Consider the following 14,394-nt stretch of genomic DNA (forward strand, 5'->3'; position numbering starts at 1 on the left):
TGGTGTTTCTTTACGTTCCATTACAATTTAAAGCAGAATTACCTATGCAATATTACACATTAATACAAGTATGGCATCTTCTAATAGTAATAATATTCTAGTAGGTCAAGCAACATTGAGTAAAGGGTCAGGTTGTCATTTATTCTTCACTCTATTATTGGTAACAGGGCAGAGGGCAGAAGCAGTTTCACACACAGACGGCAACTGGTCTTCAACTGACTGATATGACTACATATTGTCCTCTTTTGACCTCAATGAAAGGCACTTAAAAATGCAAACCTTATTCATATTGACCAGTGGCGAGTGTGAAGTTCCTCCCTGCATATGATAATGTATAATCATACATATCCATGTACAATAACTCATATTCTCCAACACATTTCTCCAACTTGCAGTCACAGCAGACTGTTGAACTCAATTACAGGAAGAGGTTGATGAAAGAAAAACACAAGAACAAACATGTTCAGTCCATGGCCATGACAGGCATGGCAGTCTCTTGGTCACGTGACTCAGAGTTTTGGAGCTCTCGCCGGATCTCAGGTGTTATCTGCGGGTGTGTCTTCACTTTCAGCAGCTCCAGCAGTGCTGCCTTCTGCTCGGAGGCCAGGTCAGCCTTGTAGCGCTGAGCGAGCGTGAGCAAGCTCTGATGCCACAATACAGGAAGTTCCCTCTTGTCATTGCGGAATGAGAGGAAGTGGGCTACCAGGGCGTCCAGAACACGGAAGGGCAGTGCGTACTTCTTATCCAGCATCAGGCGCAGGAAGATGCTGTTTGCGCCATTGTATTCCATCTCAGCCAGCTTTAGCATGGCAGCACTTCAAGAAAGATAGAATGAGTCAATGAATGGATACAGTGGAAATATTCATTGGTTGCCAAGCACTTCTTAGATAACGTCTTGGTTTTAAATCTAGTCTAGTTTTACTAATATGCATGGCTAGTGCAAGTTGTAGACAAGCAAAAAAACAAACAAATAAATGATAACATTCTGCATCTATTCAATGGATTAATTAAAGTACTGTGCTTTCTTATTGCTTGGTTATCAATTCAAGATTGCAAAATGTATTGTAAAAATGTAAACATCTAAAACATTATTGTAAAGTGACATTGAACAGGCCATACCTGGTGTACAAGACTGGGATGGAACATTTGGTGACGATACTGCCAATGATGATGGCCTCTCTCAAAGTGCAGGTTCCAGATTCACACAATGGGATCAATATACCTGGGGAAAGACAGAACCGTGGTTTGACATTGACACACCATTGTAATATTTATAAGTTGGGTAGAGAGCAATGCTGCCACCGTGTGGTTTGTATTGTACTCTACCCACAGCTGAGTGAATTGGTTGTTGCAATCCAGATCAGTTGCAGTGGTTTGTTTATATCTTGTATAGGGTCTCACCTTTAAACCATGCTCCAGGTTTAAAGAGGGCCTTCTTGAGGGCACTGTAGAGGTGGAAGTTTAGTCGTTTATATTCAGCAATGTCATCTCGTACTCGAGGCAATAGCACCAAGTTGTAAAAACGCTGGGCCATTCGTTCTTTCAGATTAGAGGAAAATATCCTGCAGAAGACAAAAACAATATTACCTCTTAAAACATATGCAATGACTCCAGGACTAGAAAAAAGCAATTTATGCCTTACTACCTAATGTAATTTTTGAAGTGAATGTACTAAAAAAGCAGTACAGAGTCTGTGTCGAAATCTAGTGCTTTGTTTGACCATATACCATGACAGGGTATATACAGAAATCCTGAAGTAACCTGAATACCCTTAAATACCTTTTTTAATACCTTCACAAAAGAATGTAAAACTTCACCACAGTGATTTTCATCGGTGAAACCTTTCTTAACCAAATTTGAAGCAGTTAGTTTAACATATTGATCAGGGGGTATGAAATTAATTGATTTTGAATTTCAGTTCATACCCATCTGATTCTATTCAATCAGATTCTATCCTATTTGTAGAGACCTCTGAAGTTCCCCTACAAAAAAAACTGTCATGTTTGCCCATATGAGTAGATCCGGGTACCAGTACTTGCAATTTTGCAAAAACCCAAAGAAGTCTGAAATGTAGACGTATTACCCTACACACTTTTGTCATCCAACTTCGAGTGGGTTTTGTGATTTTTGGTATGTTAAGACGGGGAAGTAGTTAGCTTCGGTTATCTCCAGGATCTCCTTATATAGGCAAAGATGACAGCTTTGGGTCCTTTTTGGAGGCAAACTTCAGAGTCTATTATCCCACTTACTTACAGCTCACAAATTACCTTCTGGTGTGCTGAAAACTTTTATTTTGAACTGTCATCGGCCTAGACACCAACGTTTCCAGGTATTATTTTGACGCACCATCTCAATGTGGCAAAACCGTAGAGCAAGCAGAATGATGCAAAAGTGCCTATTTCTCTTTGTACAGTGTTCAGAACATGTACTTTTACAAATAAACGTCACATGTATGCAGTTTAACTTAAACATCTGACCTCATACTAACTTCACTGTCAAGTGACGCAACTGATCTGATTTGGAATAATACTTTAAACTTAACAAATAATCAAAATGTTAGCCCGATTCGCTTGTATCGTATGCACCGATTTGCTTGGGCTACCGGGCTTATCCAGTGTGTTGTGAGTGATTAGGCCTATATAACATAACCTTTATGTATATATTCTGAAAAATCAGAGGGTCTGTGAGGATTTGGTACTTTGAACTTTGTTGCTGACTCAAAAACAAAACAACGTCAAGATGACTGGGTGTTGTGCCTTAACAATGTGCAAGTGAAAGATTACTTAGTATTACTTCAGCCGTGATTCGCCCATGATATTAGACTAGCCTACTGCCCAAGTAAAGATTTTGCAGCAATGCATACAGAAGGAGTGGCGATTTGGATATTTATTGTTTAAACATTTGTTGCGAAATTTAATACCCTGTAAAATCACGATTACTACATTTTAATACCTTTTAATGGCCTTAATTTTTGCTAAGTTCATTTACTACTTTTTAAAACCCTGTGGACACCCTTCATGAGAAATTAATTTGAAGATTATGCCAGTACTAGTTGCTCACGAAAAAATGCTTCAAATATAGCAAATTGCCAAATATGTCTTTAATATTCTAAGATGACATCTGTAGAATAAAGCAATAGCGGTATTCCCTTCCCTACTGGCAAAGCTCTGATTCAAGGCAGAACAGCACTCATGGTTCATGACACAACACATCTCAACACCAAAATCCTCATACCAATCACAATCCATACATCATACTGTATATAACTGAGGTATATACATTGATTTAGCAAAATTTCTTCAGCTATGAGGTACAGGTAGACAAGGGCAGGCTATACTTGGGAATGTATTTCTTTTCTTTATTCTTCTTTACAGTTAAAGCATGATCTGATTTTGATTCTTTGATAATACATACGTGCAGTCAATACACATTTTCTATTTCTGTGCGTGCATAATAAATACACTGTCATGCGGCTTATACACTGGAAATACCTGTTATCAAATAGAACTGTTTTTGGTAAGTCTCGCACAAACATACCTGGTGGCCTGATACATTGCAGCAGCAGTCCAAGACTCCGGTTCTGTCAGGTAGAGAATTTGTTCCCAGTTGGCTAGTGCTGGGATGATCTTGAAAGCTTTGGGAAGCTTCCCACTGCGGTACTTGCATAAAACCTAACAAGGATAACGCAGTCAAACTATAGGTCAATCTAATCAATGCATAAGCCAACTGGACTTCAAAGCAATTTAACACTTATGTACAAATGCATGTCAAATGTGTCAAGTAACGCAAAACAGCTTCTATGCTGTTTTTTAGTTACTCTTATGAAATTAATCACAATCCATGGGACTGCCTCACATGAAACCCATTTGCTTTGGTGTACACTTGAACATTATGACATTCATATACATGGGTGTATAGAATCAGGGAAAGTGAGATGAAAATTAAAAAAGAGTAATCAAAGCAGTTGTTAAATGGAATAAGTCAGTCTGTGACAGTGAACCTGAAATGGTATGAAATGGGTGACAAGAGGTGTTGGGACAAAAATGTAGGAATGACTGGAAATTTTGTGAAATATTTATCTGATGAGGGATCAAACGACTGGGGGGGGGGGGCTTCGGACTTGTAACTGGAGGGTTGCCGGTTCGAACCCCGACCAGTAGGCACGGATGAAGTGCCCTTGAGCAAGGCACCTAACCCCTTACTGCTCCCCGAGCGCCGCTGTTGTTGCAGGCAGCTCACTGCGCCGGGATTAGTGTGTGCTTCACCTCACTGTGTGTTCACTGTGTGCTGAGTGTGTTTCACTAATTCACGGATTGGGATAAATGCAGAGACCAAATTTCCCTTTCCTCATTTATTTACTTATTTCAGCACCAACTTGGGCTGGGCTATATGGCCAAAAAATTTAATCTTGATTACTCTCAAGTAATCTTTACTCAAGTGCTTTGTATACTAGGTGCACGTTTAAGTCTGATTTTGCCAAGCAAAATAAATAAATGAAAAATCCAACATCGGTCCTGAATATGAGGGTCAGGTACAAGGAACAGGCCTTCTGGTGTAACAGACACAACAACCAGCAGCTTGTTGCTTCTGATGCCCTACAACACGGCAACAAAAAGTCTAACATGTCAGAATTTTGGGAAATCTCCTATGACATATATCAAAGGTGACGTCGCACAGGGCAGAATTGATGGCAGAAACTCACCTTATTTACACCTCTGTAAACCTCAACCACTCTTGGGTCAAGCTGTGGCATGGGTCGTCCTGACAACTCCGACATCACTGTTCCCACCTCGGTCTGTTTCTCTGTGATCTTCTCCATGATGATGTCAGCTAGTGTCCGTCTACAGAAACAAACAAACAAAAAGAAATCTATGTGAGACACAATCACGACAAACTCCAGACAATTTGTTTACATTGCTTTTTTTTACCATGTTCATGTTTATTAATACAGTGGTTTTCAAAGTGGGGGCCGGGGCCCCCTGGGGGGCCGCGAGGGGTTGCCAGGGGGGCCTCAGCAAGTTGGAAGGAAAAATAAAAGGAACAAATAAATACATTTGAAAATTTAAAATATACCTATTACTATGAGGGTTGTTATACAATGTCATTATAATATTGTGTCGCATATCTGGACATTATATTTTCCATGATAATGACTGAATAATAGTAGAGCGATAGCTCTCATATAGCAGAAAGCCCCAAATACAATTTTTACACACTGTATGCTCTATCGCGAAGTGCTTGTGGCTAAAATAATTATTAGGATTAGCTTAATGTATTTTTACATTTGCCGTAGTATTGTCGATGGGTTTAATAACACATTAAGGGGGTCCTTGGCCAGAACCTAGTGGTATTTGGGGGGCCTTGTCGTGGAAAAGTTTGGGAACCCCTGTATTAATAGACATTTTCGTCCAAAGCATAGGCAAAGGGAAAGAATTTAGGGCTGCACAATTATCGCAATCATAATATAAATAGTAGTATAAAACAACGCAATTACCTAATCGCAAAAGCTACAAGTAATCGTGCACAGTTAATTTTGTCACATTTCTGACTTTTATATTAATTTCATCCTCCTTGACTATGTCACTTCTAGAAATTCTGATTGGTGAGGTTCACAGTCGGTGGGGGGTGCTGTGCTTCTTGTGCACTGGGTGTGTTTACCAATCAGGGTTGGCACAAATTCGAGAGACATTTGGAATATTGAACTGAATCAATGAATTGACATTCAAAATCATATTGCAACTGCAATATCTGTCAGAAAAATCACAATTGGGTCATTCCATGTCAATTCAACCAGGGCCCACGCACTTAGGTCTCAAAAAATTCTGAAAAAATTACCAGGTGTACCTATGTTACCCAGGAGACACACTGTAAAATTACTTTTATGTAAGATCAATGCTTTCCAAGACACAGACAGTTTTACAGGGGGAGGGGGGTGTCGATTTTGTTCGGCCTCTTTTTTTGGTCAAAATTCACAAGCCCCCAGTGCAAGAACTAAACCATGTAGGAGGCTCAAATTTTGCATGCTGGCACATCAATAGGAATAGTATGTAGCAAAATCGCCACGTTAGGGCGATGAACATTAACATGGGCAAAATGCCCCATTGAGATCAATATGTTTTATATAGAGTTACCACAGTGCCACCTGTGGTTGTATAGAGCAACCTGTGGTAACTATACAAAACATATTGATCTCAATGGTGCATTTTGCCCATGTTCAGGGTGGAAAATAAAAAAGAAAGATTTGCATAAGACAAGTCAAATTGGTGTTTTTAAAAAGAAGGGATCATGGAGAATAAAGAAAGACATTTAAAAAATCTTTGTATATTCCCACAAGGTGTTTGGGTGCTCTGAAAATGAGAACAAAAATGATTTTTGTTCATTGCTTTTTGTGAGTGTTTCTACTTATCTCAATAAGGAAAATAAATCAAGAGCCTATGTTGAGTACAAATATGTCTTCTGAAGGCCTAAACAGAGCCCAACCAAAAACTCCAATAACATTTTGATCAACTTTGAGGGACAGCTATGACCATGCAGGATCATCCAGACCAAATGCAATTTTGCTACATACTATTCCTATTTATGTACCAGCATGCACAATTTGAGCCTCATGGCTTAGTTCTTGCTCTATGGGCTTGTGAACTTTGACAAAAATAAGAGGCCGAAAAAAAACGACACCCCCCCTCCCCCCGTAAAACTGGCTGTATCTTGGAAAGTATTGAGCTTACATAAAATACATTTTACAGTGTGTCTCCTGGGTAACATAGGTACACCTGGTAATTTTTTCAGAATTTTTAAGGCCTAAGTGTGTGGGCCCTGGTTGAATTGACGTGGAATGACCCAATTAGATATTTTCCCCAAATCATGCAGCCCTAAAAGAAAGCGTAAATTAAAATGAACTTGAACACAAATTAAATCTTTACAAGGACATGTAAGCAGTTTTTGGCCAACCTGACAGGGGGATTTTTGCTCATGAACATCTGAATGGCTTTTTCATCCTCTGGGTCCACCTCCACCACACCATCGCCTGCCATCTCGTCCTCACCGGCTCCTGCAGCTCCAAGAGCTGGCCATTCTTCATCCGAGTCTCCATCCTGGGTGCTAGGGCCTGGATAATGCACACACAGGGAGTTTACTATAAAATTGGGGTACAAGGCAGAGTGCAATGCACAGGGTTCCTACAAATTTTCCATTTCAAAATTCCATACTTTTTCCATACTCAAATGTTCAAACTTCTCGGTAGATTTTTCTGACCGCATTCTATATATTGTCAATGGAGTGTTTTCTACTAGCATTGTGAAGAGCTGTATAATAATGTTTATTATTAACTTGTTAGCCCTCAGAAAACACTTGCCCATTGTTGAATACTTTTCGATGGGGAAGTGCTGTGTTGGAAGGTGCACTCGCATTTGATACAGCATACTACATTATGTTGGAGACTAGTGCACTGCTGGCAGAGGCCTCAGAAATCACCGTAAACAGTATTATTTGTTTGCAATAACAGTTTATCAGATAATGCAGTATCCATGTCTTGGTAACTTTTACAAAATCAAAAAAGTCTACCAGTGTTTTAGCCGAAAATAGCAGAGCTAGGTATAGGGCACGTGCATAGAAACACAAATATTTCTCCATACCCTTGTTTCTTTTTTCCATACTTATCCAGACCTGGAAATTACTAAAATCAAATTCCATACTTTTCCAGGTTTTCCATACTGCGTAGGAACCCTGAATGCAACACGCTCGTGTGTGACCATGTACCCATTGTTACCATGGCAAGTTAGACTGCATTCTTTATAACACAAGTGCAAAAACTATTGTTTATAGCCGCTGTTGGTGAGATTTATTTGATGCATGCGCGGGTGATGCATGCGATGGTGGAGACGTGGACACAGACACACAGACACACACACACACACACACACTCAGTAATTTGGTCATTTGTCTTGTAAACAGCGCACAACGTGAAAACACTGAAGTCCATCTAAAAGTATAACAATTGAAAGCTAAAGTTACATGTTCTGACTATTGACCTTGTCACCTTATAACCGATGCAGCCAGGTACAAACCAAATGCTGGATGTACTTATTTAGCCCGCTAGCATGCTAACTAGCTAGGTAGCCTGGTTTCATTTGGACCATCACTCACCCAAAACTGTGGATGGCTTCTTCTTCTCGGGTGTCAACCCAAATTCGGTTTGAAGTTCCTCCTGCTGAATGCGTGCTTGTTCCAGGATTTTCCGCGACAAACGTTCGTCAACGTACTCGTCGTCGTTCTCTTTAATCTTTACCTGATCCTTGTTCTTTACTCGGCCTTGCGGTCGAACCATGTCTGATTGCAGCATTTGTTCAGCCAGTCCGATCATTTCTCCAGCTCCTCCACCACCACCACCTTTTGACTTCTTTGCTTTAGGCATTTCCGTAGCTTTGTTCCATAAAATGCCAAACTTCACTAAAAACCAGAGTCCTGGAGGACAAAAATGTAGCCCACTTTCCGCAACAACAAATCACGCACCCTTCCACCACGGCACACGTGTGTGTCAACGGCACTTTCTGATGATGTAATAGGTTGGTAACAGCAACGTCACCAAAATGAAACTGATCTGAAAAAACAACAACATTATCAACATTATATATATATAATCAACATTATATATATAAACATGTGTTTTCTTTTGTATAGATTGTTAAGTGCTATATAAGCTTCAAACGTTTTAAATTGAATTATTTAAAATTGTATCCCACATCATTTCCTTTTTAAACCGGAAGCGTGTTTCGAGCTGCTTGAAAGAAGCGGCAGGCTCCTCTTCTAAAAGCATCTTTTGTGTGTTCCAGGAGTAACGTTACTGTCAGAGATGGGGGTAACGTGGTACGTGTTTGATCTTACACTTTCACTTCTAAGAGTTCCTCTACCTCCAGCTAGTGTCACTTTTGTTGGGTTTGTTGAAGTAGATACATGCATTGTAAAAACATAACAGCGAACAGATACCTTATGCTAATGTTCCCTATGTTCCCCGTTGTCGACAGGGCAGAAAGACTTACAAGTAAAATTGTAAAACAGTTCTTTTTTTACTGATGTTAGCTTACATAAAATGTTCCCTCTATATATTAAGTAAAATGAGCCGTTGTAGGCATGGTCCTGCCGTCACTGGCGTTAACACAGGACTGTAAAGTAGCTAGCATGACTAACGTTGTACCCACTTCATTCGAAAGGAACGTGTCAAACTTCTCTTGCTGATGTTGGACTTAGTTTAGCCCTTACAAAAACTAACTGCTATTACATTAATTTGTACTGCAGTTTTTCTTAAGTACAATACAGTTTCATGTCCAAAATACTGCATTTCTATTGTGAAGTGCAGTACAATGTAGTTTCAATGCTTGTTTTTTCATGTCAAATACTACATTGTTGCATATGAACTGCAAGGAACTCTTGGAAAAGTAAGGTTTTGACACTTTTTGTAAGGGTGAGCATGCTGTATAGCTGCCTTTGTTGTAAAAACCTTATTATTTTAAATGTTTTCTTGGTGGTATGTGTTTTTAGTCAATGTTTATTTAGATTGTTATGATATTCAGGTGCAATGCCGTTGGTACAAAACAACAAAATCAAGATGCACATGTGGGTGGACATATTTTGCGGTATGACATCCCCTCTTCAGGTGATATGGGTCTTTCTTCCACCAGTGTGTGCCAAGTTCCAGTGGCAGAGGGGAAGAGCGTGCAGCAGACAGTGGATATGCTGCACAAGAAGCTGGAGCAGCTGGGTGCAGTAAAGCAGGGCAGCTTCTGGGTGGACTGTGAGACGTATCATGCCACTGGTAACACAAGCGGTAATTACAAATTCCTGGAACTGAGAAAAGTATATCTAGTACCAGGATTCATTTCTTCCTTATTTTCCTTGTGGTTCTTATTTTGCTTAGATATTGTGTGACTATATGGATCACACCCTACAACAAGAGCAGTCAGGTATTAGTGAGGATTTAGTGTACAAAGTGCCAGTGTGGTACCATTGTTTTAGCCTGGCATGCAAGACTCATTCACAAAGTGAATAGAGTCTAGTCACTAGCAATGTGGAATCGTCTACAACTAGGGATGCACGATATATCGGCGGCCGATATATTATTGCCCGATAAGTGAAAAAATGAAAATATTATTATCGGTCCGATAACAGAATTCTGGCCGATAATTTGCGCCGATATTTTTTAAAGTCCTAATTTAGGCCTACGTAAGGTCCGTCTGGCTACACTGAGCTACTTGAGCTTGGTTGGCTATACTTTTTCCTCAATATAATGTCAGCGGTGTGAATGTATTTTACCACTCTAACAAAATCTGTGGATATGCGTTCATCCTCTCGTGAATGATCCGCCATTTAACCTTACCAGAGCGGAGCTCAGCCCTATCTAGTGTCGTCTTGTGCTGATGATGTGTTTGCACTTTACCGCGCTGGTCGGGGAAACAAATAAACAAACTCGTTAGTGGGACGAGTACATAAGTAGGCCTAGTTCTAAGTTGTGTTTTAGTATTATATTTGCATTACTTTAGCTTGGGTTTTGTATTATTACCTAGAAATATGCTAACCATTCCTGCTTCAGTTCCAGACAGGTCATCATAATAAGTTATTAAAACCTTCGGGGCTAACCCCTTTCATTTCTGCTGCAGCAGGTTGTGCGCAACAGAGTAGACGGACATAAGATACAGTCTGAGGAGTTGCAGCTTTATTCAGTTACCCGCAGTTGAAACTAAACCTAAGTTTCTCTCACAAACTCTGATTTGGTCGCTATACTGTAGCTTATTCCCAGCTGAGCCGTTTATGAGTGTTTAGTCCTAAATGAAAACGATTCATACTCTCTAGCCACTCACTCGCAATTCACTGACGTCAGGTTCACTTAAAGGAGCCTAGGGCTAGGCTACTGTTATGTTGACTGCTGTACTATTGAGGACTATTATGAGTTCTGTCCATCATTTGGTGGTAGGTAAAATTACTGCAATACAATTATGCTTATTAAATGCTTTCCCCAAATCACTTTTCAAGAGTAATATTATCGGTTATCGTATCGGTATCGGCCACAACAAACCAATAAATATCGGTTATCGTTATCGGCCCTAAAATTCCATATCGGTGCATCTCTATCTACAACGCTAGCATGGTGATGGGCATAACTTTGAATCCATTGGTCCAACCTAACCAATCATTGATCAGGGATTCCTGACGTTACTTCTCACTTTGCCTAAACTTTACAAACTGTTAGTTTGTAAACGCTAGTGAACTATTGTGTTCCAGACTAGTGTCTTCTGAAAGGAGATCTAGTAGACGTGGCCAGGCTACCATTTACCTCAGAGACAAGAATGAGAAAGCACAGGCAATACTAAGTGTATTTATTTAGTGGTGACCCCCAGACATTCTCATGACCTGCAGGTTGAGAACCACTGCCATACTGTATTGTTATATTGTATATTATATACAGTATGTTCTAGCTTATTGTATAGTACCATATCGTATTATCCATTACCCATAGTAACTGATATGATAAATCATTTATGTTTGCATTTTGACTGCAATTTTGTAGCCATTAGTGGGTTGTTTTTTAGCCTGCTTAATTTGAATGGTTTGGCATTTGATAACGCTTTACTTTACTTAAGTTTTCCCCCCACTCACAAGCTCCCACATGTCACACAATTACTTTAGTTCATGCACAAGACACTTTGTTTATTGAGTGGCTTTGCGCTTTGTCCATCATTTTAGTTAGAGCCCTGTATCATCTACATCCCTAGGTGAGGGTTAATCCGGTCATGTTTTTTATAGTGTTGAAAGGAACTATGGAGTTGGCCCTAAGGAGCTCCAGTGTGTTGAAAATAAAATGTGTTATTTAACACTGCCTATGTGCCACGTTGCAGATAGAAATGTTCCTTTCCTATTTGTGATTTACACCCTCACCCTTCAGTAGGAGGGGAGGTGTGTGGGTGTGTGTGTGTGGGTGTGGGGCCATGTTTAGTGTTGCGTTGCTATGTCTTGGTGGTCCTGTACATGACCATCGGAGTTTGTTTGGTTCACAATGAATGCAGAGCAGATGTTGGAATTTGGTTTCACTGGTCTTGTTTCAAAGTTTATCTTGGTTTCTCCCAAGCTGGAGCCAAGGTTCAATCTAATTCTAATACACCTCCAATCCATTTTTTTAATCCATGGTCCTCTGGTTGTATTCCCTTTTTGTGCAGTAAATTGGAAACAAGCATAGTGGCTCAGACATACCCATAGACAATTCTTTTGAGTTCAAATATGAACATTCAATACAACTGTGACAGTTGTCTTTTTATTCAGTCTGGACTCTTCTGTATATAGGCTAATGTCTCATGTATCCATTGCCTCAACTGTTCCTAGGTCAGCCTTCCAAGCTGCTATACGTCATGCACAACTCCGAGACGCCTCTCAGCTGCATGGCCCTATTTGAAGGTGGGCCCTGTCTCACGGCTGACGTCAACTTCGACGTTCTCATGCTGAAACTCAAGAGCCATTTCCAGAATGCCAAGGGCCACAAAGTGGAGAGCCGTGGCACCCGCTACCGGTACTGCGACTTCCTGGTGAAGGTGGGGGCGGTCACTATGAGCTCCAGTGCCAGAGGAATCTCTGTGGAGGTGTGTAATTGTGGGATTGTATGCATGTGCAAACCCATTCATCTTCCTCTGGACCCAGTTGCGCAGAAGTAATCTGGTCAAATTATGAAGATGGGTTGTTCCAAAAAAACAAAAAGGATTCTGAAATTGAATCAGATCACGTAATCCAGTCTTGGTTTTGATTTTGGTGAAACCTTCACTTTTCTGTTGTTTTAGTTGGACAGAATTATACTGATCCAAGCAGAATGGTGGATTCAAGGTGGATGTAAGGAACAAAATGTAATAAAACTTAATAAATAAATAATTCCTCCAAACAGCTGTTAATATGAATATGAATAGGTATATCTGTAACATGTGTATTTAAAAGACTCCGGTGCATCTCATTTAGAGCACTGAAGGAAAGTAAACCTGTGGGATAAGAACATCAGAAATGTGCTTATCAAATTAGGATATTGCTTGGCCAAATCCGATTTTCTTTCTTTCTTTTTTTTCAGTTAATATATCGAATATCTGATATTGTTCATAATGGTCTGAACAGCACAAGTCACATAGAATCTTGTTTTTCCCAATTCTGATTTGGACCACTTCCATATGTAGTCCTAAATCAGATTATTATTATCTTATTTATTTATCTATTTTTGCAATGTGACCGCATTCTCAATGGTCATATCGGAATTAATGTGACTGGCAAGCAAAAGTTGATTGGTCATTACAAAACAAATAGTCAAACAGCACAACAGAAAATTTGAGAGCTAGACTCAAACCAGTGAATCGGTCAACAAAATATGTTCAGAAATTAACAAATGCAAGAAAATTAGTAGGTTATCATCTGCTCACAAATTTGCTGGCTTATCCACTTATAAATGACTCTCACAATTCAGCCTCTGTTTACTTCTATAAGTTAGGGTGTTGTGTTTTATATTTATTGTTTGCATGCTCAGGACAGCTCAAGACTCACTAGTCCTCACTAGAGTCTGACGTTAACCACATAAAAAGTGTTAAGAGGCAAATTATCAAGTCAAATTGAGCAATAAGGCTTCTGATGTAAACTTAGCCTAGATAAAATAAAATAAATCACAGCTGTCAGAATGATGTGAAACAGGTCATATTTTACTTTAATCTTGATTGTGTGGTGATTGCTAATTGTACTGTGAATTGCCCTATGACTGTAGGTGGAGTACTGTGCCTGTGTGGTCCCAGGAGACTGTTGGAATCTTATAAAGGAATTCATGCAAAGCTTCTTGGGGGCCAATGTTCCGGAACTGCCGTCTGTCTTTGCCACCAAATCTGAAGGACTGTATGCCCCTTCAGACTGCATAGACACCATGACACAGTACCTTGAGCTTTTCAGCAAGGTTCGAAAGCAGCAAGTGATTCCAGGAGCAAGTGTACGCTAAGGGCATCACTTATATGGGATGTGCTAAGTAGTACCAACAAAAAGGACTTACAAAACTGCAGAAGCTGGGACTCTTACATCCTGCTGTTGCTGGTTGGGTTTTATATGTTAAGGCTTCAAGAATAACTTTCACACCTGACATTTTCAAACATCTCTACATGAACTGGTAGGCCTGTATGGTGAAGCCTAGGAGGTGCAAATGTATAAACAAGAATATACAGATTACAAAGTATGTATCATTTATGTGTCTGTATTGTCTTTCCATTTTGATGTGGTTGTGGTAAACAGTATGTTTTTTTAGTACAATATTTTTGTTTCTGCTTTCTTGGGAACCATATGGTTCCAAGACAGAAAGGACAATTGAACAAGAATTATAATTCCATCAACAAGTGATGTAAG

The 14,394-nt window shown here is 39.8% G+C and overlaps 2 protein-coding genes across 2 annotated transcripts; one reads left to right on the forward strand and one right to left on the reverse strand.

Moving 5' to 3' along the window:
- Positions 1 to 115: 115 nt before the first annotated feature.
- Positions 116 to 8,535, reverse strand: bysl (bystin-like). The gene is made up of 7 exons (XM_076268170.1): positions 8,143 to 8,535; positions 6,949 to 7,105; positions 4,703 to 4,841; positions 3,538 to 3,671; positions 1,402 to 1,562; positions 1,120 to 1,222; positions 116 to 815 (listed from the first exon to the last, which is right to left on the reverse strand). Exons 1-7 carry the CDS (start codon positions 8,408 to 8,410, stop codon positions 464 to 466), a joined length of 1,314 nt encoding a protein of 437 aa, XP_076124285.1. The 5' UTR covers positions 8,411 to 8,535; the 3' UTR covers positions 116 to 463.
- Positions 8,536 to 8,768: 233 nt separating this feature from the next.
- med20 (mediator complex subunit 20) lies at positions 8,769 to 14,303 on the forward strand. The gene is made up of 4 exons (XM_076267342.1): positions 8,769 to 8,862; positions 9,675 to 9,820; positions 12,367 to 12,620; positions 13,772 to 14,303. Exons 1-4 carry the CDS (start codon positions 8,849 to 8,851, stop codon positions 13,994 to 13,996), a joined length of 639 nt encoding a protein of 212 aa, XP_076123457.1. The 5' UTR covers positions 8,769 to 8,848; the 3' UTR covers positions 13,997 to 14,303.
- Positions 14,304 to 14,394: the final 91 nt, after the last annotated feature.

The sequence above is a fragment of the Alosa pseudoharengus genome, unplaced genomic scaffold, assembly GCF_046254945.1.
Source record: "Alosa pseudoharengus isolate Yale_2024_CS ecotype anadromous, Long Island Sound unplaced genomic scaffold, YU_APseudo_1.1 YU_APseudo_1.1_scf_5, whole genome shotgun sequence".
Lineage (NCBI taxonomy): Eukaryota > Metazoa > Chordata > Actinopteri > Clupeiformes > Clupeidae > Alosa > Alosa pseudoharengus.

Coding starts and splice junctions, on each gene's coding strand:
- bysl (XM_076268170.1), bottom strand. CDS start 8,410: ATGCCTAAAGCAAAGAAGTCAAAAGGTGGTGGTGGTGGAGGAGCTGGA. Junction 4,842..6,948: donor AGCAAAAATCCCCCTGTCAG/GTTGGCCAAAAA, acceptor TTGTTTCTGTAG/ACGGACACTAGCTGACATCA. Junction 1,563..3,537: donor GCAATGTATCAGGCCACCAG/GTATGTTTGTGC, acceptor TGTCTTCTGCAG/GATATTTTCCTCTAATCTGA.
- med20 (XM_076267342.1), top strand. Junction 9,821..12,366: donor TGCCACTGGTAACACAAGCG/GTAATTACAAAT, acceptor AACTGTTCCTAG/GTCAGCCTTCCAAGCTGCTA. Junction 12,621..13,771: donor CCAGAGGAATCTCTGTGGAG/GTGTGTAATTGT, acceptor CTATGACTGTAG/GTGGAGTACTGTGCCTGTGT.